The following is a 20,564-nucleotide window of genomic DNA, read 5'->3' as shown; positions in this document are numbered from 1 at the left end:
CTGATGCATACTTGGTTAGAGAAATGTTCCACTTTACAGTACATACGTATTTATGCCAGTTGGGAAAAGAAAAAAACCCTTTTTAAATGCTTAATCATTATCAAATCTACTATGGCGCGTAATGGTTTCCTATCCCTACATTGCAGATCGCAATTCAAATAAGGAAAATTGCCAGGCTTTTCTCGTCTAGCTGACAGGTCTGAGATACAAACCAGCTATGTCTGCGAATCTAAAAAAAGCATTTAGATCAAGTCTACTGTATCAGCTTCAAGCGCCTTCCTTATCTTAATCCGAATCCGATTCATTCTTTGTTTGTTTCTTGTGAAGACGAAAAAAATAGAGGAGAAGCAGCCGCCAGTGCATAAGTTTTCCTTGTCTGAACTCTGCCGTTTGGGCCATTAAATAAGCCATTGCCAACCAGACCTTATCGCTTTATTTAAGCGGATTTGGCGCAGTCTGATTTTTTGGTTTTAGTGATGTTTTTCTTTTTGGTTCATTCCTAATTTCAGCTCTAGCAGTTTGATTTATTTACCTCGCCAAACGTTGTACCTTTCCTTTTCTAGCCGTATACCAACACCTTCTTCAACCCCTTTTGGGGGTAAAAGTATATACAAGTGTAACTATATATCTTAAAGTATATATCGAATCGATCTTGCTATGTACTTCTGTCCGTCTAAACGCTGTGATCTTAAAAACTACATGTCAAACATGCCACGCCCATTCTAACGCCCACAAACTGCTCAAAACCACAAATAATGCAATAGGAGCTGCCAATTGCGAAAAAAGGGTGACATCTTTAGCCTTGACCCCACTACCCCTGAGCAACTTCCATCTCAATTTAGTGGTTAGTTAGCTTTTCTGGCATGGGAAACAAAAGTACTTATTTTCTGTCTCCATGTCCGAATTGTTGTGTAACCATTTTAAGGCTACGTATTTCCTTGGCCATACCCACAAATACTGTCACTGCCATATGAATATGAACTGCCTTCTAATGTCCCTAACTTAAGACAACTTAACACAATCGCCCTATGTAATCGGAAAGGTATTAAAAACCATTAGAAGGGTAACGGGCTATATTCGTCGGAAAGAGTGTAACAAGTATAAGGAAGCGATTCCGGCCCAAAAATAAGGTATATCGCCCATCGACGTGTTCTCTGGTTTTCTAATATGTTAGTAACATCTATTTAGTCACAATGAATAATGAATAAATGAATAATCTTGATACTATATTCTTATACTTTGGTAACTATGGTATTACTATATTTATCTTGATACTATGTTCTTATACTTTGGTAATTACGGAAGTGGAACTTTTTTTAGCTTAGAAATCCCTTTTCTTGAAGTTTTCTTTGGGATTCCCTTTTTTTTTTTTTCTTATCTGCCCTGAACGGTATCGTTGCTTTATGGTAATTCAAATTTAATTTCGAAAATTTTGTGTTTTCTTTTACTTTATTTGTTTAAAGGTGCGTGCCATGGAGCAGCGTCTGAGTGAATGGCCCAAACCACCTCCACAACAGCCCCAGCATCTGCACCAACCAGTGCCCAGTCAGTCGCAGGAACAGCAAACCAGGAGCAAGTCATCTCCGAGTCATCAGGTCGGAGGAGCTACGGCAGCAGGATCAGTGGGATCAAGTGTTGCGCCCTCCCAGGAAGCAGAGAAAACCATTACTTCTCTGGAGATCCAAGTGGAAGAACAGAGACAATTGCGACTCCACGACGCACGACAAATCGAAGCCAAGGCTGCAAAGATCAAAGAGTGGGTAAATAACAAGCTCCGAGATCTCGAGGAGCAAAACCAGTTGCTACGTGAGCAGAACGTCAAGTGTAATCAGCAATTGGAGCTCCTCAAGAATCACATAGCCAATCAATCGCAGCGGCATAGTATCGTAGGTCCGGTGCGAAACAGTCTTAGCCTAGACGTTCAGGATTTCGCCGGGTCTGGGTCCAGCACTGAGCACCGGAGGAGAAGCGAAAGCCTAGATCCCCAAGAGATTATTGGGCGACCCCTCACAACTTCATATCCCCATCACCAGCATAGAAGAAACCTATCGATGGAGCCTCAAGAACTAGAACGAAATCTGGTGGCTGCGGTCGATGGCCTTACCCTCGCACCACTGTCAAGCATCTCCTGCAAAGCTCCCGGAGGAGTCATAGCTGGATCGGGGGGAGTTCCCAGACCAGATAGCTCCGATACCGACACAGCCCATGACTACGCTGAGATTTACACTCCATCCTGCGAAAGGCTACCCGCTTGGATGAAAAACAATCCGGCTCTAATGACCAGTGGCGGGAATTCCAGCACAACCACAACCACAACCAGTGAACTAGGCGTGCCACGACCACCAACTCCGCCTCTGCATCGGTTTCCCAGCTGGGAGGCCAAGATCTACCAAGTAGCCAACGACGGACTAGCGGGAGCTGGAACGGGACTAAGTACAACGGAGAGTACGGTCATCCAGGAACCAGATATTCAAGAGGGAATAGGCACCACTCCCTCAAATGACCGAAGATATATTCAAAGTCATGAGTCTGGGACTGTGGATGGGAACGGCACCCTAGGCAGCACACCGGGAACACCGCTGCCGCCTTCGAGGCAACAACAAACCGCCAGCGGCGGCTACTGTGATATATCCGTGCCCGTCTATGCAACGGTTAAGGGTCGAGCCTCGCAGATCCGCTCGATGCCATTTACGGGCGATTCAAGCGATGACTCCAGTGACGGTGAGGACCATGCGGTGATGCTTACACACCACTCACACAACTCATCGAGTACAGAAAACACCGAAACATCGACTTCCGGCAGCGCTTCAAGCCCTTCGAAGAGCCTAAAGACCTCTTCTAGTTTAAGTCCGGCAAAGCGAAGTGGTTCGGAGAGTCCTAAGAACGCAAAGGCGCGTGGTACGTACCATGAATATTTTATTGAATGCTTTTTCTCCTTTCAACACCATGTGTAACGTATCCCCGACTAATGTGTTACTCATTAAATTTGAACTAAATGTTAATTAAACACAAAATAACTTACACTGGTGAAACTTGATGCCTCTTAGCCTCTAATTTCCTTTCTTCTAAATCCTACTGCCCAAACTCGTGCGCCACCCTTAAGTGTCCTCTAAAGTTTTCACATAACTAATCCCTAATTTTTTGCTCTCCTCAACCCCGCTTCCTAGAAGAAAACAACCAAAGAAATTAATGTACTCTAACAACTTGCGATTCTAACCACTTCTGCCCATCAATCAACCATTGCCGACCGAATAACCAAATAACCGCCTTTAACCTTAATCCATAACCCGCAGTCCACATCCCACCACGCATATCAACCACACATTCCAGCCACACCATCCAACATATTCAACTGCAATCGTACCAACCCCACACACTACCCCACAACAGTCATAACCATCTGTTTAAGGCCTACACTCGGACGCCTTCGAGTGGACAGATGACTCTACCGCGCCTCCACACGGGCCCAAAGCACGGCCACGCCCTCCAACGCGCGAACGCTTTCTCACCCCTTCAGCACATACGTGGCACAGTAATTTCAGATCTCTCCTTTGAATCAGGCCTATCGGACGACTATGCCCTGCCCCCTGACGCCGTATCGGAGTCCACGTGTATGGATGCCTCGATGCCGTCATTGCTGATGCGACAGTCCTACGTAGATTCACCCAGCAAAAAGATTGAGTCGCTGGAGAAGGTAAGTGTCAAACTAACCGCCACTTTTAAGGCGGTTTAAAAGTGTCATTCTCACTTTTTAGATGGGTCATCTAGCCAAGCTGGGTGGAAAGTTGAAGACTTGGCGCAAGCGCTGGTTCGTTTTAAAAAACGGATCCCTTAACTACTGGAAGAGCCAACACGACGTGCAACGGAAGCCCCAGGGTCAAATCCAACTTGACGAGGCCTGTCGAATAAATCGAGCAGAAGGAGCTTCTACCTTTGAGATAGACACGGGCAAAAAGGTATACTACCTTACGGCGGACTCGCACACCACCATGGACGATTGGATCCGAGTGCTACAGAACGTGCAACGAAAGAATGCCACTAAGCTGCTGCTAAGTCGTGATGACCAGAAGCCCACGGTACAGGGTTGGGTGACCAAGGTGAAAAACGGTCATCCCAAGAAGTGTTGGTGTGTGTTGTTAGGCAAGATGTTCCTTTACTTCAAGGCTCCTGCTGAGACGGTAGGAAAACGTTCGGATGCCAATAACAATTTTTTCTAACCGTATTTGTCTTTCTTCTTGAAGAATCCGCTGGGACAGATCAATATGCGCGATGCCCGAGTCGAAGAGGTGGAACACGTGTCTGACTCGGATTCGGAGGAGCGAGAGGATGCCGCCCAGGATCAGGCTAGACTTACTGTTGCCATCTATCCGGCCCACCAGGGACCAACCTACCTGATCCTGTCTGGCAAACCAGATAGGGATAACTGGCTCTATCACCTTACAGTTGTTTCTGGCGGCGGACCAAGTGCAGGAACCCAGTACGAACAGCTCGTACAGAAGCTCATGGAGACGGACGGTGATCCTAGTGAGTTTATAAATAACAGATTCGATTAAGTCTCTTAAATTATTCACCTATTTTACAGACTGCGTTTTGTGGCGTCATCCTATTCTGTTGCACACCAAAGACACCATCACGGCTCCTCTCTCATCTATGCACACGGAAACTATGCAGCCGGAAGCCATTAAGCTCTTTAAGGTGAGTCGGTGCTTGAAATTGAAATCTTTCAAATCTTTCAAATACTTTCCCTCGTCCCCCATAGAGCATTCAGCTGTTCATGTCGGTGGCAGTCAACCAGCCTGGCATCGACTACCACGTGGTGCTCGCTCAGAACGCTCTGCAACATGCTCTGGATATGCCCGAGCTGCAAACGGAGATGATATGCATCCTGATCAAGCAGACCTCCCGCCACATGGGACAGAAGCTTAGTGTCGGCGTCCAGGTAAACAAGAAGCTGGGCAAGCAAACGCGCGTAAGTTTTTTGGTTGCAAAGCTTCTTATGTCCCCCAAAAATCAACCTTCCCGCAACGTGCATCCCCCTGGAAGCGTTTAGTTGGATGTCCTTGTTTTTTTTGTGTAGAAATTCCTCCCGAAATCCTCACTAATAACTTGCAATAATAGCCCATGTGAATCTCGCTGAAGGTGAGAAACTGTGCCGAAGTACAGTCATCATCCATGTCCCAAATAGGTATTCTTTTTTTGCGATCATTGCCTTCCTATTAAAGCTTTGCTTCAAGGAACGAACACTTCATACAAAATATCTTTACCAAGCGTACCAATATGATATCATGCAAATAAACCAAACACTATCATTACAGTATTATCTATGTACATCTGCATGCCCACCGAACTTAATTATCAACTAATCCTAGCCAAGAGTTCGTTATTTTTGATACCATTTTTTAGTTTTCAGATTTCTGTTAGTAACAAACAGACAACAAATTTCCCCCATAACTGTCAGAAATGTTTCTGTATTTATACATATATAGCATTCCCTGTCACTGTATAACTCTCTACAAACAGCTCATTGTATAAAGTACTTGCTGTAAATTTTACAAAACCAAATGTAAAATAGATAAACCACCAAATCACTTTACCACTGATTATACTACACTGATCATAAGCACATAACACTTAGTTACGCAGCAGCCGCATACCAAAATATTTCGATAACATTTAACCGTGCTAGCAAACAAAACTATATTGTTTGTGCTTTGTTTAAGTTATTAAACTTTTCATGGTTTTTTTTTTTTTTTTATAATATCTATATTTCGCTTTGAATGTGCTCTTTGTGATTAACCTTTGTATTGTTATCATTTGCATTACGCTTTTTAAATGAGCATTACGCGTATAACCCAACACAATACAGCCAAAAAAAAACATCAACCACAGAATAATAACGCCAATAAATATTGATTGAAAAATTTATCTGAAAATTTTCTCTGGCTTCTTCCTTTTCCCATATTTTTTGTTGCCTTGCGTTACGCTTCGATTCAAACGTTGCGTTTCCGTTGAATGTGTTTCGTTTCGCGTGTAATCGATCCGAACCGAAACCAACCCTAAATGTTTTCAACACTGTACGATTGACCGCCCCGAAATTTACAGCAACTACTGTTGTGCGCCACCCAAAGCCTATTCACCTGTGATACCCAACAGGCTGGCCACGCCCAAGCTAACGGCAGTTCGCCCACCTCCATACAGGTATGCGGGGAAATTTAAAGTCTTACTAACTACTTCAACACTCCACCAGTCAACTTTTCTGTACTGTAACATGCTTTGTTGTGCGAGTACAGTTGCGTTCGATTTCCGTAGTCACGTAGTTATAACTTTCCAAACCTCACTTCTACAACATTGAACTCTAGCCCTCTGAAGATTAACTGTATCCAAAACTATATCTTAATAATACCATCTTTAGGCTCCTGCTGCCACTCCCATAATAGACTGCAAGAGCAACCCGCCCGCCTACAGCTTTGTCCAAAGCTGGCAGCTACTGGCCTTAGCCGTATCCCTCTTCGTTCCGCGCACGAGTCGTCTACTGTGGTATCTCAAGCTTCACTTGTCCAGGAATGCGGATACCAAGACGGAAACGGGAAAGTATGCCGCCTATTGTGAGCGTGCCTTGGAGAGGACCCTGAAAAACGGGGGTCGGGAGACAAAGCCTTCGCGTATGGAAGTGCTGTCCATTCTTCTTAAGAATCCGTACCACCATAATTTGCCGCATGCGATTCCTGTTCACATGATGAACACCACCTACCAGGTAACATATTGGTTATTCTTGCGCTCTTTGGCTTTCTCACCTAAAACATCATACAAACAGGTGGTCTCCTTCGATGGATCTACTACCATCGAGGAATTCCAGGCTACTTTGGCTCACGAACTGGGTACGAGGGATGCATCTAATGGGTTTTGCCTGTTCAGCGATGACCCGATCGAGAAGGACCTTGAGCACTACCTAGACCCGCTGGCAAAGCTGTGCGACGTGATCAGCAAGTGGGAGACAGCGTTGCGGGAGAAAGGTTCAGGCAAGTTTGAGAATTCTCGGGTGATCCAATTGAGCTACAAGAACCGTCTATACTGGAAGCACACCATCAAGTGCGAGACAGACAAGGAGCGATTGCTCCTCTGCTACCAAACAAATTCCCAGATAGTCCAGGGCCGATTCCCTCTGTCCAGAGAACTGGCTTTGGAGCTAGCCTCGCTGATGTCGCAGATCGACATGGGTGACTACTCGCTGGAAAAGTCTAAAGATGTGGGTGTGGGCCTGAAGGGTCTAGACAAGTTTTATCCGTATCGATATAGGGACGCCCTAGGTGCCGAGCAACTGAAGGATGTGCAGGAGCTACTGGTCTCTAAGTGGATGCTGCTTAAGGGTCGCTCCACCTTGGACTGTGTGCGCATTTACCTTACTTGCTGTAGGAAGTGGCCTTATTTTGGGGCCTGCTTGTTTCAGGCGAAGCCAAGACAAAGTCCAGAATCGAACAGCGCCACGGCAACCTCTCCGGTTGCTTGGCTGGCAGTAGCGGAAGATGCCCTGAATGTCCTCGAGCTATCCACAATGGGTTCGGTGGCCAGGTATCCTTATAGTTCTGTAATGACCTTTGGTGGTTGCCAGGATGACTTTATGCTAGTAGTGTCTCACGATGATGGCGGTGGTTGTGAGCAAAAGCTATTGTTTGCAATGAGTAAGCCCAAGATCTTGGAAATAACGCTGCTTATAGCGGACTACATGAATGCTCTGGGTCACACAGTCCCCGGAACTCCGCAGATGAACTCTCTGACCCGAAATGGATCGCGCCGCTCGCTGAGAGCCCCTCAGCGTCCCAACTTAGCTGGTGGCTCGGCAGGGGCCACTGGCTTCTCCACGAATGCCACAACCACGGCTCACAGCACACTCAACTCACACGCGACCCACACGCTCAACTCAAACCACTCGCACACGTCAAGCAGCTCTCATCACGCCGGCGGAGGAAGTCAGCCGGGCACACTGAGTTCGGGTCACCATCAACACCACCAGCCTGATATACTGAAGAGTACGCCGGATCATCAGAGGGTTAAGTAGAATTGAGTTGAATCTCAGGAGTTTTGATGATATCAAAGGATCACAGATAGAGTAATCACTAATAGAACGAAGATTTCGGAGCTGAAGAATCCAACACTGTACATAAACGAAGATCGCAGCTTAACAGACATACATATACGACTAAACAGATACATATGCATCAGCCTAGTGGCAACAAATATACACCTAAAGATATTAAGATAGATGGATAACGATAGCGATAGCAACAGAGAAACGACTTTGCCCGAGGGGTCTGGGATGGACCTTATTCGTCTTGCGCACTATTTACTGATGTTTTTTCTAAGCTAACAACAACTCTTACTCTAAATCCGAATTGTAAACACCAGCAAGCATAACATATATTACAAAATTAATTTTTTTGAATAGTCTTAAGCCCAACGTACCCCGAAAAGCATGAGGTATATAAAAAAGTGAACAGAACCGGTTAAGTTGTTCTTGTCTTAATTTGTTCTTCTTTGTTACATTTAAACAACAAACAAGCAACCACAATGCAAAACACACCAATATAAATAATATATTTCAATGTTCTCGCTCTTCGATATTTTGTAATGAATCTCAATTTGTAATTATCCCTCCATGCGCAAAACTGCCTTTTGAAGTTTTAGATGTCGGAGCCAAGAACGTGAACCACAAAAGAATACAAACGAAACTAGCTAAAAACAAGCGAAGTAGAATTAGCGGGAACCAAACGAGAAGTCAAGCAAATATTTTGTAAAGAATTTTTAAGCCTAATGCAGATTGGCCATCAACCAAGCATGCCCATTTACATCAAGATATTTACAGATACCCAGATATGGTTTCCGTTTCAACTCGAACAGAGATTTTATGGTCGACGTATTTCATTTTTTAACTCGTTTAAGCCTTTTCAATGCCTAGATGTATGCAAAAATCGCACTCACCACAGCTTCAGTAGAAACTATATAAATATTTTACGTTATATTAACGCTCCCTCTATTAATTATTGCCCACTTATTTACACTGCCCCACAGAAGCATAAGCATTCATATAGTAATATAGAAAGGGTATACATGTAATCGGATTCGATATTTATCAAAATTATATACACCAAATTAACGATATAGCAAAGTGTACGGTAACAGCTAATTTTTTCCTAACTGTAAAGATTTGATATTACAAATGTATTTGCGCCGAAAAGCAACGAAAACTGAAACTTACCGGGAGAATCGAGCAACTTATTGGGAATGAATCGAATTCCGCAGGCTTGCAAGTGGATATAAACTTTATATGCGACTCCAGTGAAATGAAATATATATAAAGGGATATTAACGATTAAAAGTAAACCAAAGATGCACTGCCGTTTTTACTCCTTTGGGTTCTCGGGTATTTTTAAACAATTTAAATTGATTTATTTTTCTTAATTTTATACATATAAATTGCCTAAAACTGTTATCGTTTCTTTTCTTTTCGTTTTCCTTGCAATGTTTTTGCAGTTTGTATCAATCATCCCCGTCGTATTCGCTATGCAGACAGAATTTATCGGCACAGTGATTTCATCTACGATCTAGACATTTATACACACACACATACGGATCGGAGTTTATAATTTACAGATTTGGGTCGTCGACGCACGGCTTGACTCAAAGGTCGACTAAATTAAACTCGATCCCGAGCGTAGAGCGAAATAAAATGGGCCAGGTGCCGGAAATTAATAGTAAATGGAATCCAAGACCGTAAATAACTCAAAGGTAAGTTAATGTTAAAAGTTAAACAAGCCTCGGAAGCGGTGCGCGTGTCAAAAGGTGTTTGGTTTTTCTATTTTTTTGTTGTCTGACTTTGAATCTTATATGGGTGTGTGTAATGTGTGTGCATTCTGGAGTAATGGTGTACGCGTAATCAAAGGTCTTTTGGTCTTGCGTCTATGACGCTAAACATATAACTAAGAACGCACTGCTCTAACTGGTCCAGTGCCAAACACACGGCTGGTTCTGCTAGCGAATATTACAGAACCCAGAAGTACATGAAAAACACTAGGAATATGATGCCAACGGCTGCCGCCTTCACGTACATTGACTTGCGGTTGAGCAGCTTGGCGTCCTTCTTGTACTTTTGCGACATCATAGACAAGTTCTGGGTCTTAGTGTCGAGTTCTGAAAGAGAAAAGGTTTATAGTGAAGCACGGCTGATTAATCTTAAACTGTTTAAATATCTGTTTTCGAGTGAAAGTAATCTTATAATGCAAAACGTAAAGCTTATCTGAACGTTACCTGCCAGTACAGTGCCACGTTGAAGCACGTCGTCTATGTTTTGGACCATGATGCGCTGCACATCCTGCAATTGTGTGTTAATGCTGCTGATGTTTCGTCTGCGGTCTGTCAACTGCTTTTTCGCTTTTTGTATGTACACGTCGAACTCTATGAATGCATACGGCCGCGTCACAGAATTGACTCGGCGGCCATAGTTGGCGTGGAACTCCTGAGCCAGGTCCTCAAGGTAATTAAATGCCAGTCGCTTCGAGTACATTTTGTCCACCATAACCAGATAGCAGACGTCGTTCTCGATTAGGTAGCTGCAGGTAAAGATGTGTAAAAATTTTTTTTACGGCAGTAAGCATTTCATTTAGTTCACATAAAATTGCGTGGATAAATCTTAGGCTTGTGTAGCCATTGAAATTTTGTCCTTGCTGATGTAATATCTTTTACTGATGAATATGAATAGGTGTCTTTAATTTAAGCACTAAATCAAAAACGATTTCACGTATGGTTTTAGCAATTGCTAAATTCATCGTTCAGGAATTGTTGGCTACATACTGGAATAGGTATGGTCCCGTCTCGATACTGCTCCGGGCTGGGGAGTGGGTGCCGAGCTTCCGAAAGAGCATTTTGGCCTGATTTTGATAGTCCAGTATGCTGCGGCCGCTCTGAAAGTGAAAGTGCCTGAGTTGCGGAAGCGGAACGGTTTTAAAATTGATGGTAGCTACCTGTTCGTCATCCTGCATGGTACCCACTAGAGGCAGCCCGTCGATGACTCTGGCTATCATGGTCAGCAACGCCATGATCCTTGTTACGTTTATCAGTGGGATTGGTTTTCAATCTTCTTGGCCACGGCTACACTTTGCCGCCGCCTTCTCCCGCTGGTCACTACTAATTTCCGATGTGGCTCCAACTTAATTCTATCCAATGGATGAAGTTTGAGCCAGGGCGTCCTAGTCTTCGTTCGATTTCACAACTCAGCTGATTGCAGTGTGTAGTCTGCACTGAATTTCCCGTTTTACTAAATGGACTCTTCGCAAGTTGGCCCCTGGTTCGATGGTACCGCAAAAACTGTTGCAACGTCGCGGGCGTCGGGCGGATTGGGGGTTTCTGTGGATGTTTGTCCAAATATACCAGCAAAAATACCAATACCACGTCATCGGTGTGACCACGATTATATGCCTGGGATGTTGAGAAATACTAAAAAAAAAGAATCCGTGAATGGTCACCCTGATAAGAAATATACCAGTTTGTAGAATTTTCATGTAAAATGTTTATAACATTTTTAAAACCTCTTATGTTCAAACCCCTGATTTTTAAGCTCATATTTTTCGCAATTCGAGCCCTATCTAATTTGGCCACGTAAATGGAATATTTCTTCCATAACTTATTTAACAAGCGTTTTCTTATTTTCCCTATTATTATTCGATGTAGCTCAAGAGTGTTGTGCAGTATTCCCCTTTTTTAATTGCATTATGAAGTCTTGAATGAAAATCCTCGTTAAGAGAAGTGTGTGCAGTATTCCCCTTTTTTTAATTGCATTGTGGAGTCTTGAATGAAAATGGCAAACCTTGAACCTCAATCCTCGTTAAGAGAAGTGGTCATTCCTGTTGGTTATTGGAATTATTAACCAGCATAAATCGAAATCGCAACGCATTTTAAATTTACTGGTGCAGATGGAGGAAGCGCTCCTGAACCGATTGCATTGCTCAAATGTTTCCTTGACAGCGGACCGCGCAAAAGTCGGTGACCAAAGTAAGCCCAACAAGTTTCGCCGCTCTGGCCATCCATAGTTTTCCACATCCACGTACCATTTTTGGCCCGAAAAGGAAAAGTGGTTCACCCGCGAAACCGGACTTTAAGCAGGGCTGGGCAATTAAACTACTTGCAGTACTAGGAGGGGCGTAATAAGTTTTAGGCACTGAACAAATTTGAAGTATTTATTTGCGTTTTTGCAAATTTATAAATTACAAATTGAATATTTTCGAGATTTTTCCGTACCTACGCTAGATCAGAAGCTGATTTTGATCAGGGGATTTTGGGGGGTATGCAAATTGGGCTTAGTGTGTGCTGGCGGGAGGGGGGTAGAATCCTCCTTTCGCCTCCTACTGGATCCGCGTCTGCCTTTGGTGAATGGTAAAATTCAACATTCGACGAGTCTATATTGGAATAAAGCGTACCCCTATTTTTCATCGTGTATCAGTTCATCCACCGCCAAATGTGTGCGCTTCCGTTTTGTTGGATTTCGACGCCTTCCTCTTTCCAAAGGAAGGAGGGAGATATATAAGAGGCTGCTCCGCCCAGAGACTCTACAATAGAAATTCAGTCATGGTCGGGTCACTTCGTGCTACACTGATAGGCCTAGTATTGCAGATCCTGTGCAATGAGCTAGCCGGCCAACATGTGCTTCTCGCACGTCCCCATAGATCCCTTTTCAAAGCTTCGGAGCACCAGCTGGTGCACCTTCCCTCCTTGGGCTGGATTGGAGGGGACCAATGGGCCTACAGCCCCATTGGCCTAGGACACATGAGCAAGGATGAGCTGCTGACCCTACTAGAGGCCTGGAAAGAGGTGGATTCGGCCACGACAACCACAGCACCGCCAGCGAAGACCAACACACAGAGAACACCTCCCCCTATACCGCCGCCTCCTCCACGACGCCCCATTCCAATACCCATTCCCATGCCTGCTCTGGATCTTCTATTTCCGCAGTCGCCTTCCGGAACTCCCATTACCGCTCAGCTCCCAGCGTTTGTGCCTGTACGTCTGGCTGCCGTGTTTACTCCGCCTTCCGGTGGAACTGGTGTGGAAGGAGCTTATGATGATGGTGCTCCGCCTGCTCCTGAAAGCGAAAGTGTTGGCGGAGATGATTTGGTCACCGATGACGTACCAAATGGCAAAGCCACTCCTCGTTTGTTTCGTTTTATGTCTATGCCAGTGGTTCAAGACAGCACCCATTCCCATATACAGCTCAGGCAGAAGTTCGTGGTGAAGAACACCCTGGACAGCGTGGACGCGGGCACTGCTCCTGTCAGACATCAAGTTAAACCGGAGGTAAAGCCCAAAACGAGTGCTTTTGCAGCTCCTCTATCCATCCCCAACGTTCCTAGCCACCCAGCCCTCATTTTCCAATCCAGGTAAGCAGGAACTAAAGCGACTGGAATCACTCAGCTTATTTCCGGAAATCGCCCTAGACTTGGCATGCCTTCTCATCTGGCCAACGCACGCTTCGAACTGGTGCCCTCTTCACACGTCATCGGCAACTGGCTGGAGTGATCCTGCACCTTAATAACATGTTTCCATAACCAAAGGAGAAGAGTTCCATGTTCATGCTGGACTTTTCCCCTTTTTCTCCTATAGTGTATTGTAATAAATATATTTTTTTTGTGCCCCAAACTATAGTATGAAAATAGTCATAGGTAATAAAATTCTTTTTTATTATTAATAATGTTGTTTAACAAGCCAAGTAATCTACATTTTAACATGCTCATAAAACCAGCACTATTTCTATTAAAACAATTTTAGCTTTGTTAAGAAATCTCAACGTTAGTCCGGAAGAATATTCTTTGTCTATAAAATTAACAATCAATTCAATCACGTAGTTTCGTTTAATACATCGACCCCCGAACATTACAATACATACATATGATGATATAGTTTTTTTTTTGTATAATTTACAGTCAAAACAGAGGCAGAGATTCTAACAAAAAAGTATAAATAAATTGATATCCACGAAATTCTCATGATGTTTGGATCCAAATCCTTTGATGCTCTATGCGGCGTGGGGGTGCCGCGTCCGAACTTTCAGAGGCTGATTGCTTACATAGAGCCCAACGAAGGTGGCCAGGAAGAGAATCTGGAAATGCAGCTATGGCACCGGCGGAAACCAAACTTCGGCAGCGCATCTTCGATCAGTGAGACGCGCATGTGCTGCCCTGAGGCCTTTGTGCGCGCCACCGTCGTAGAAGTGAATCCGCAGACAGGACAACCAATGACCCACGGTCTCTACTTCCACCGCAGTCTGTGTACCAGGGTCCTGCTGCCTCACCCGTCGCTCAGCCGGCGGTCAAAGGTCATGGATATCTGCCAGGAGCGGCTAAACCAGGAGAATTTCCCTATGCTGGAAACGAAACCCACCATCACCAAGCTGAAGGTTATCTGGCAGTGTCCGGGCCGCTTTTCTCAAAGAGTACGTGCCCAAATAAATTACAGTGGTGAGAAGCTTATGAACAGGACGATGTATTCCATTCAGATGCACCACAAGGCTCTGCAGACGGAGGAGGAACCAAGAAAACTGACCCTGGACAAAGCCACCTCCGTCGGTGGCATTTTCCGGTCAATTATCGCAAAAGAACATCTGTCAAAAAATAAATCCTATAGCAGAAGAGCCAGCTGTATTCAGGCACACACGAGAGATCCCAGTGCAGAGGTCCGTTCAATGCTTTCTGCTTTTGACGTGGAGCTCAGGCGATTGCTGTCCCAGTACGGGGTGTCTTCCGCCCATCTAACCAAAGTGATCCAGCGGTTCGTCTTAAAAGAGCTGTCGCGTAACCAGGCAGACTCTCAGCTCTTAAACATGCAGGACACGGAACAGAATGACAGAAGCAGAATAAAGTTTCAGCGTTTTAGCGAGCCCAGTATCCACAAAGATAAAGATAAATCTGACTTCTCTGGCGAAGATGACAGTGATGCAATAATCACCGAAAGTAAGGATGTAGAACACCAGGCTGTGGGCAATGCGAGTTTAAAAACTCCCAATCGCTCTCTAAGCTCCAGCTTAGCCACGGATTCTCAGGAGATTAATGAGCTGTCCACGGCAGCAGGTTTAACGGCTGCCTTTGTCCGGCGGCATAAGTGCTTTCAGCTGCTGGCTAGGCAGTCCAGGAGCCCGTCTCCGCTATAGTCATGTTCCAGGGACGTCATTTTGGAGTTTTAAATTATTGAGTGAATATGTATAATTAAAGATCATTACATGGGAGAAATCCTTTGCCCGAAGGCATCGTGTGATTTTATTTCAGCCATTTTCAATTTATTTAAATCAACTGCACTTCTTTTTGCAACTATCGATTACCGATAGCAGCCACAGCTGTTCGATCTCTCCCACACTGGCCAACACTAGTTCCCATTTCCCAACATTGCCAGACCGTCGGTGAAAATAAGAACACGTCGAGATTTGCAAATGGATTATCCGCGAAAATAAGCACGTAAAGGGATCAAACCTCAGTTGCAAAACAAAGTGAAGCAAGTGCAAGGAAATTTAAAAGAAATCCCAAGTTTGTGCATCCGAAAATCCGCACTCCCTGCTTGCTCTGCGTGAAAATCTCCCAACTTGGCAACCTCGCCGCTTTTCCCGCCTTTTTCTATGGCGAGTATGTCTATAAGTTAATTTTTATTAATATATGTTAATTTAACCCATTCCCGTAGTCGTGGGTATTCGGTGCATTGTTTGTTTTATTTTTTGTCGCTTAAGTTATTGTTGTGCTATGCTCCCAGGTGGGTGTATCTCGCACACACACATAAACACGCGCGCGCACACATCGATAATTATGCCTATCGTTCTGTGGTATCGGCAGGCGTTATTATCGATATGATATGCCCCCTGTCGTTTCGGCGGGAAACTATATTATTTATATAATTAAATGTAATATTTTTACGGTAATTAGTTACATGTCCCTGAGAAGCGTAGCGGAAAGAGCAGCGCACAACGGCAGCCACTAGAAAAAGTCAGCAAGAAGTCCTCACCGCTCACAGCAACGTTCCGGTTTCCAATTCCATACCTTCTGTGCCTGTGCCGCGGTGAAAAAGCCAGCCGGGAAAACAGCCGCAGCCATGAGTGAGCCCGAGCCGCAGGAGCTGGGCGCCGAGGTGGTCAGCGGATCGGTGGCGACCAGCGATGATGGCCAGGAGATGACCAAGGCGAAGTATACGAACCTGTGCCGCGAGCTGAACATGGACCGCCAGACGGAGCTGCAGGGCTACGAAATGTACCATGAGGTGTCCCAGAGGTGCTCCTTAGAGGTGAATAGCGTCGAGAGCGGGAATAACACATAGACTAACTATCTTTACCCCTTACATTTTTTACAGGGCGAGTCCATTCACTGGCTGTGTTGCGCCTTGTACGCCGCATGCCGAAGATCAAACACGCCCACAGTGATTGGCCAGGATGCGGTAGTCAGGGGCAACTGCGTGTCCTTAAATAATTTGCTGCGCTGCTGCCAGATGAGGTAGGTTTGTTCTTTATCCATTTTAATCCTGCCTTAACCCTTTTTTTTATCATAATCCTTTAGCATATACGATTTCAAGACCAAGATCAAACAGTGGTGCGACATGGCCAATTTGCCGCAAGAGTTCGTAAATGAAATCGAGGTCTTGGACCGAAAGTTCAGCATCACATTCACCCTGTACAAGCGGTTCCGCACCATTTTCGACAAGATATTTTCGTGTCCGCCCAACGAAAAGAAACACTCTAAGTATATGTGCGTATAATATACTGTGTATTCCGATCCCGAAACTTGAAAGTATCCTTTTTGAAACAGCTCCCTGCACGGTAACCATGCTCATGGCAAGTGCTCATATATCAAGCTGGACGACATCTGTTGGCGCCTGTTTCTCTGCGCAAAGAACCAAAAGCCTAGCAACACCGTGGACCTGGTTACCTCATTTAACCTAATGATCTGCTGCATCGATCTGATATACAACAATGTGCTGGCCGAGAAGCGCACCGATCTCATCAACCAAAAGTTCGAGGGCCTGCCGAGCAACTGGACGGAGCTGGACTTTCGTCACAAGCCGCACTGCATTTTGGCTTACTTTTGTGACATGACTGAAGAGGCAAAGGCCATGAAAGCTACAACTTTCCGGCAGATCATGTCTAGCTTTTTTCATACTTCGGTAGGTGTGATAAATAGTCTTTGTGCCCTGTAAAGCCATAACATTTTCCTGTTTTTTTTTTTTTTGTATAGACTATCTACGGTAACAAGGACACAATGTTGGGCCTGCTAGCCAACGAAAACTTTGAACGAAACCTCAAGTCTCTCAACATTAGCTACGAGCAATACGTCCTGAGCGTTGGCGAGTTCGACGAGCGCATCCTAAGTGCCTATGATGCTGGAGACCACACTGGCCTTAGCGACCAGTCCCTGCGTCCACCAGTTACACCGCTTACCCGAAAGCAGGACCTGCCTGCTCAACAGTTGATGGCTGGCGACAAATTCGAGCCAGTCCGCAACGCCACTAACAACGTAAAGCAGCTAAGCGCCTTCGGACGGATTACCGAACCCACGGATTTCGTCAAGTAAGTTAGCAGCAAACTAGTTTTTAGATCTTTGGTTTGGAGTTCCTCAGGGTTATATCAAAAATCTTGCCATTATCGAATTGACAGAAAAAGGGAAATTCGTTAAATAGCATATAGCTGTTAAATCAGTTGCCTGTCCGTCCGTAAGAACATCCAGATTCTGAAAACCATAACAGTTCTAGATTTCCGACTTATCAAGCCGTATCTAGTGGTGGCTACGCGGTGAATCGTTGTGCGAGCCGAGTGTCAAACGCAGTTCAAGTTCTAATTAAAATGAATTATATTTAATAATCAAAAATAATTATTTCTCAAATTATACATACAACTCTCTGCAATACATTTTCTTTTTTCTCTGTGCAATACATTTTCTTTTTTTTTAGGCAAGCTGGCGAAGAGGTGATCGCCAAGCTACTTAATATCATCGAAGAGATTAAGCAAAAATTTCTCACCAAGTATCCATCTACTACGGAGGCAAGAAGTCGCTTCCGACTGGCCAAGTCCTTCTACTTCTATCTGCTCGATCAGATCCTGCAGGCGGAAATCCGGAACAAGCCCGACATCGATCTCAAACGATTGCTGGTGCAAAAGATTTCGTTGGACATCTTTAACATCACTCTGATGGCCTGCTGCGTGGAGCTGGTGCTGGAGGCCTACGAGACGGAGCTTAAGTTCCCGTGGGTGCTTGACTGTTTCAGTATTAGTGCGTTCGAGTTCCAGAAGATTATCGAGATCGTGGTGCGGCATGGCTCACACGAGGGCTGTCTGAACCGTTCGCTGATCAAGCATCTGAACTCCATCGAGGAGACGTGTCTGGAGCGGCTGGCCTGGGCGCGAGACTCGACAGTCTGGGATATGATCGCCTCGGCCCCGCCTCCGCTGCCCACGTCGTTGGTGGTTAACCGCGACCGCTCCGCCGGGGCTTTGCAGATTTTTCTGCGCAAGGTATACCTGCTTGGCTGGCTACGCATTCAAAAACTCTGCTCGGAACTGGGACTTTGCGAGAAGACGCCCGAGTGCATCTGGCACATTTTTGAGCACTCAATTACCCACGAGACGGACTTGATGAAGGACCGCCACCTTGATCAAATTATCATGTGTGCAATATATATCTATATTAGAGTGAGTAGAAATGTCTTAGTCTGTTTCGCTGGCGTATATAATAGAAGCATGGAGTAAAAGCAAACCGTTAATAAATCAAAAAAAAAGTTTAACGCGAAATGAAAGATAAAATATAGAACAATTGGGAAAAATAATTTAAAAACAACTACTTTTAATCCATGCTTAGCCAAAGATTCCCCAAGTTGTACTCCAAGTTACCCAAAATGTACCACTCAGGTAAAGCGAATGGAGGACCCTAAGTTCAGTGACATTATGCGGGCATACCGCAACCAGCCGCAGGCGGTAAACAGCGTCTACCGCGAGGTGTTCATCGAATTCAACAATGACGGCGAACCAAAGGTGAACGACATCATTCAATTCTATAACAACATATATGTGCCGATGATCCGGGAATTCGCCATCGAATACTTGAACGTAACACCGGACGTGAGTGGCCGAACCTCGGACCTGCTACTCTCCCCGCACCCGAAGGAACGGGCCGCCCAGCCCAAGAAGGTCACCCAGAATCACTCTCTTTTTGTGTCACAGATGCCCAAAAACGAGATCCAGCAGTCGCCCAACCAAATGGTCTACAGGTTCTACCACAGCCCCGCTAAGGTAGCTAAGCATTTACCACAATTTTAATAGTGGAATGGAGAGGAGATCAGCAGATCAGTTAAACATTTTTTACGGATTACCCAAACTATGGTCTGCTGGTTTGTTTGCCTTTGGCTTTTACTGTCATTTCTATTCATTAATCCTAATTCTTTCTTTATTCTAACAGGACCTTCAGCTAATGAACGAAAAGGTACGCGGGGGCAAACGCATGCTCAGCTTCGGGGATGAACCCGGACTGGGTGGTATTGCGGAGACGAAGCGCCTGGTGCGAGAAATGCCGCCGCACCTCAGCCAAATTAAGGCTGTGATAAACGACCGGGAACTGCAGATCGCTGTGCCGACGGAGGGGAACGGTCAGGACGCAGGGGGAGAACACGAGACATAAAAACGGGGCTTTAGGGGCAGCTTAGACTTAAGGCTATTACAACACAAAACTAAAAAATCTGTCGCCGAAGGCCATTTTTTTTACACGCTGGCTCCTCCGGCGCACATTCGACTATTTTATGATTGTTTTTTTTTTTATTAACTTTTAGTATGACATTTTAATTTAACACCAACAACAGCCAATCAAACGCATCTCTTTTAAAGTTTGTTCAACACCAACCAACCAGAATTCGCACGCTAACTATACAATACATGAAAACAACCCAAACTTGAAAGGAATATTAGTCAATTTACTGAACACACAGATCCATTAGTCGCAGCTCCTTTCAATCCATTCCGGAAATCCAGGAACCAGGATATAGGTGGGCCGCGATTATAAGAAATAAAATTAAGCAGTCCACTTTATACATATATACAAATACACTTTTTAAAGATTGACTTCGATTGAATTGCTTTCTGACCGAGACATTCTGCGGCAGTTTAGCAGGTGTCGAAACGCTCAGCTGCCAACTTTAATATAAACCTACTTGGAGATGCTCTCGTGACTGCTTCCTTTTGTCACGATCTCAGCAAATACATAGGAATTGATGTTTCGTGCATATCGTGACACGACCGGGGTTGCGCATCTCTGGTAACCACTTCGTTTTCAAGTAGCGGTTTTGAGGGGAAATATGGAATGGCCGCCATTTTGGAAAAAACAGCTGTTTAAGTTAGCTTATTCCTACCAGCTGCCACCTGCTGTGTTTTCTGTTCGCCTGGTGTCTGAGACTGAAACACTAAGCATTTCGACTGAAAAATTGTTGCGAAGCCCTTCGATTTGTTGAGGCAAACTTCTTAATTCTTAATTTCTGACACCAGGCGAACATAAACTTTTAGCAGGTGT

The 20,564-nt window shown here is 44.8% G+C and overlaps 4 protein-coding genes across 21 annotated transcripts in view; 3 read left to right on the top strand and 1 right to left on the bottom strand.

Annotated features, from left to right (window-relative positions):
- The window catches only part of LOC108024147 (uncharacterized protein CG43867), a 76,587-nt gene extending 66,917 nt beyond the window's left edge, over window positions 1–9,670 (top strand). For 7 of the 14 annotated variants that reach the window (XM_044093291.2, XM_017093934.3, XM_017093942.3 and 4 more), the window contains 9 exons: window positions 1,464–2,898; window positions 3,294–3,694; window positions 3,756–4,178; window positions 4,242–4,524; window positions 4,583–4,695; window positions 4,760–4,969; window positions 6,103–6,198; window positions 6,413–6,754; window positions 6,815–9,385. In XM_044093291.2, the coding sequence (XP_043949226.1) occupies window positions 1,464–2,898; window positions 3,294–3,694; window positions 3,756–4,178; window positions 4,242–4,524; window positions 4,583–4,695; window positions 4,760–4,969; window positions 6,103–6,198; window positions 6,413–6,754; window positions 6,815–8,056 (4,545 nt within the window). In that variant the 3' untranslated portion in view covers window positions 8,057–9,385. Of the gene's footprint in view, window positions 1–1,463; window positions 2,899–3,293; window positions 3,695–3,755; window positions 4,179–4,241; window positions 4,525–4,582; window positions 4,696–4,759; window positions 4,970–6,102; window positions 6,199–6,412; window positions 6,755–6,814; window positions 9,386–9,528 lie in introns of those variants that run through there. The other 7 variants (XM_017093943.3, XM_017093946.3, XM_050889049.1 and 4 more) reach the window with 6 other exon arrangements.
- On the bottom strand, window positions 9,412–11,410 carry LOC108024152 (vesicle-trafficking protein SEC22b). Of its 2 annotated transcripts, XM_017093955.3 has the most exons (4): window positions 11,016–11,407; window positions 10,846–10,955; window positions 10,303–10,604; window positions 9,412–10,185 (listed from the first exon to the last, which is right to left on the bottom strand). In XM_017093955.3, the coding sequence occupies exons 1-4, from the start codon at window positions 11,088–11,090 to the stop codon at window positions 10,037–10,039; spliced, it is 636 nt and encodes a 211-aa protein (XP_016949444.1). In that variant the 5' UTR covers window positions 11,091–11,407; the 3' UTR covers window positions 9,412–10,036. The 2 variants fall into 2 exon arrangements, with proteins under 2 accessions (XP_016949444.1, XP_043949232.1); XM_044093297.2 differs by having other exon boundaries at window positions 10,846–11,410.
- Window positions 9,646–15,279, top strand: LOC108024151 (uncharacterized). 4 transcript variants are annotated; one of them, XM_017093954.3, is made up of 3 exons: window positions 9,646–9,783; window positions 13,000–13,424; window positions 13,482–13,700. In XM_017093954.3, the coding sequence occupies exons 1-3, from the start codon at window positions 9,754–9,756 to the stop codon at window positions 13,561–13,563; spliced, it is 537 nt and encodes a 178-aa protein (XP_016949443.1). In that variant the 5' UTR covers window positions 9,646–9,753; the 3' UTR covers window positions 13,564–13,700. The 4 variants fall into 4 exon arrangements, 3 of the variants coding, with proteins under 3 accessions (XP_016949443.1, XP_050745028.1, XP_050745029.1); XR_007764666.1 differs by lacking the exon at window positions 9,646–9,783 and adding an exon at window positions 13,968–13,985 and having other exon boundaries at window positions 11,815–13,424; window positions 13,482–13,706; XM_050889072.1 differs by lacking the exons at window positions 9,646–9,783; window positions 13,000–13,424 and adding exons at window positions 13,968–14,476; window positions 14,540–15,279 and having other exon boundaries at window positions 13,692–13,706.
- Window positions 15,280–15,414: 135 nt separating this feature from the next.
- On the top strand, window positions 15,415–20,119 carry LOC108024149 (retinoblastoma family protein). Its single transcript, XM_017093950.3, has 9 exons — window positions 15,415–15,656; window positions 15,951–16,305; window positions 16,372–16,511; window positions 16,575–16,763; window positions 16,824–17,178; window positions 17,250–17,581; window positions 17,962–18,700; window positions 18,917–19,297; window positions 19,464–20,119. The coding sequence occupies exons 2-9, from the start codon at window positions 16,117–16,119 to the stop codon at window positions 19,680–19,682; spliced, it is 2,544 nt and encodes an 847-aa protein (XP_016949439.1). The 5' UTR covers window positions 15,415–15,656; window positions 15,951–16,116; the 3' UTR covers window positions 19,683–20,119.
- Window positions 20,120–20,564: the final 445 nt, after the last annotated feature.

This window comes from Drosophila biarmipes, chromosome X (genome assembly GCF_025231255.1).
Source record: "Drosophila biarmipes strain raj3 chromosome X, RU_DBia_V1.1, whole genome shotgun sequence".
Classification (NCBI taxonomy): domain Eukaryota; kingdom Metazoa; phylum Arthropoda; class Insecta; order Diptera; family Drosophilidae; genus Drosophila; species Drosophila biarmipes.
This window is presented reverse-complemented; position numbering and strand designations above follow the sequence as displayed.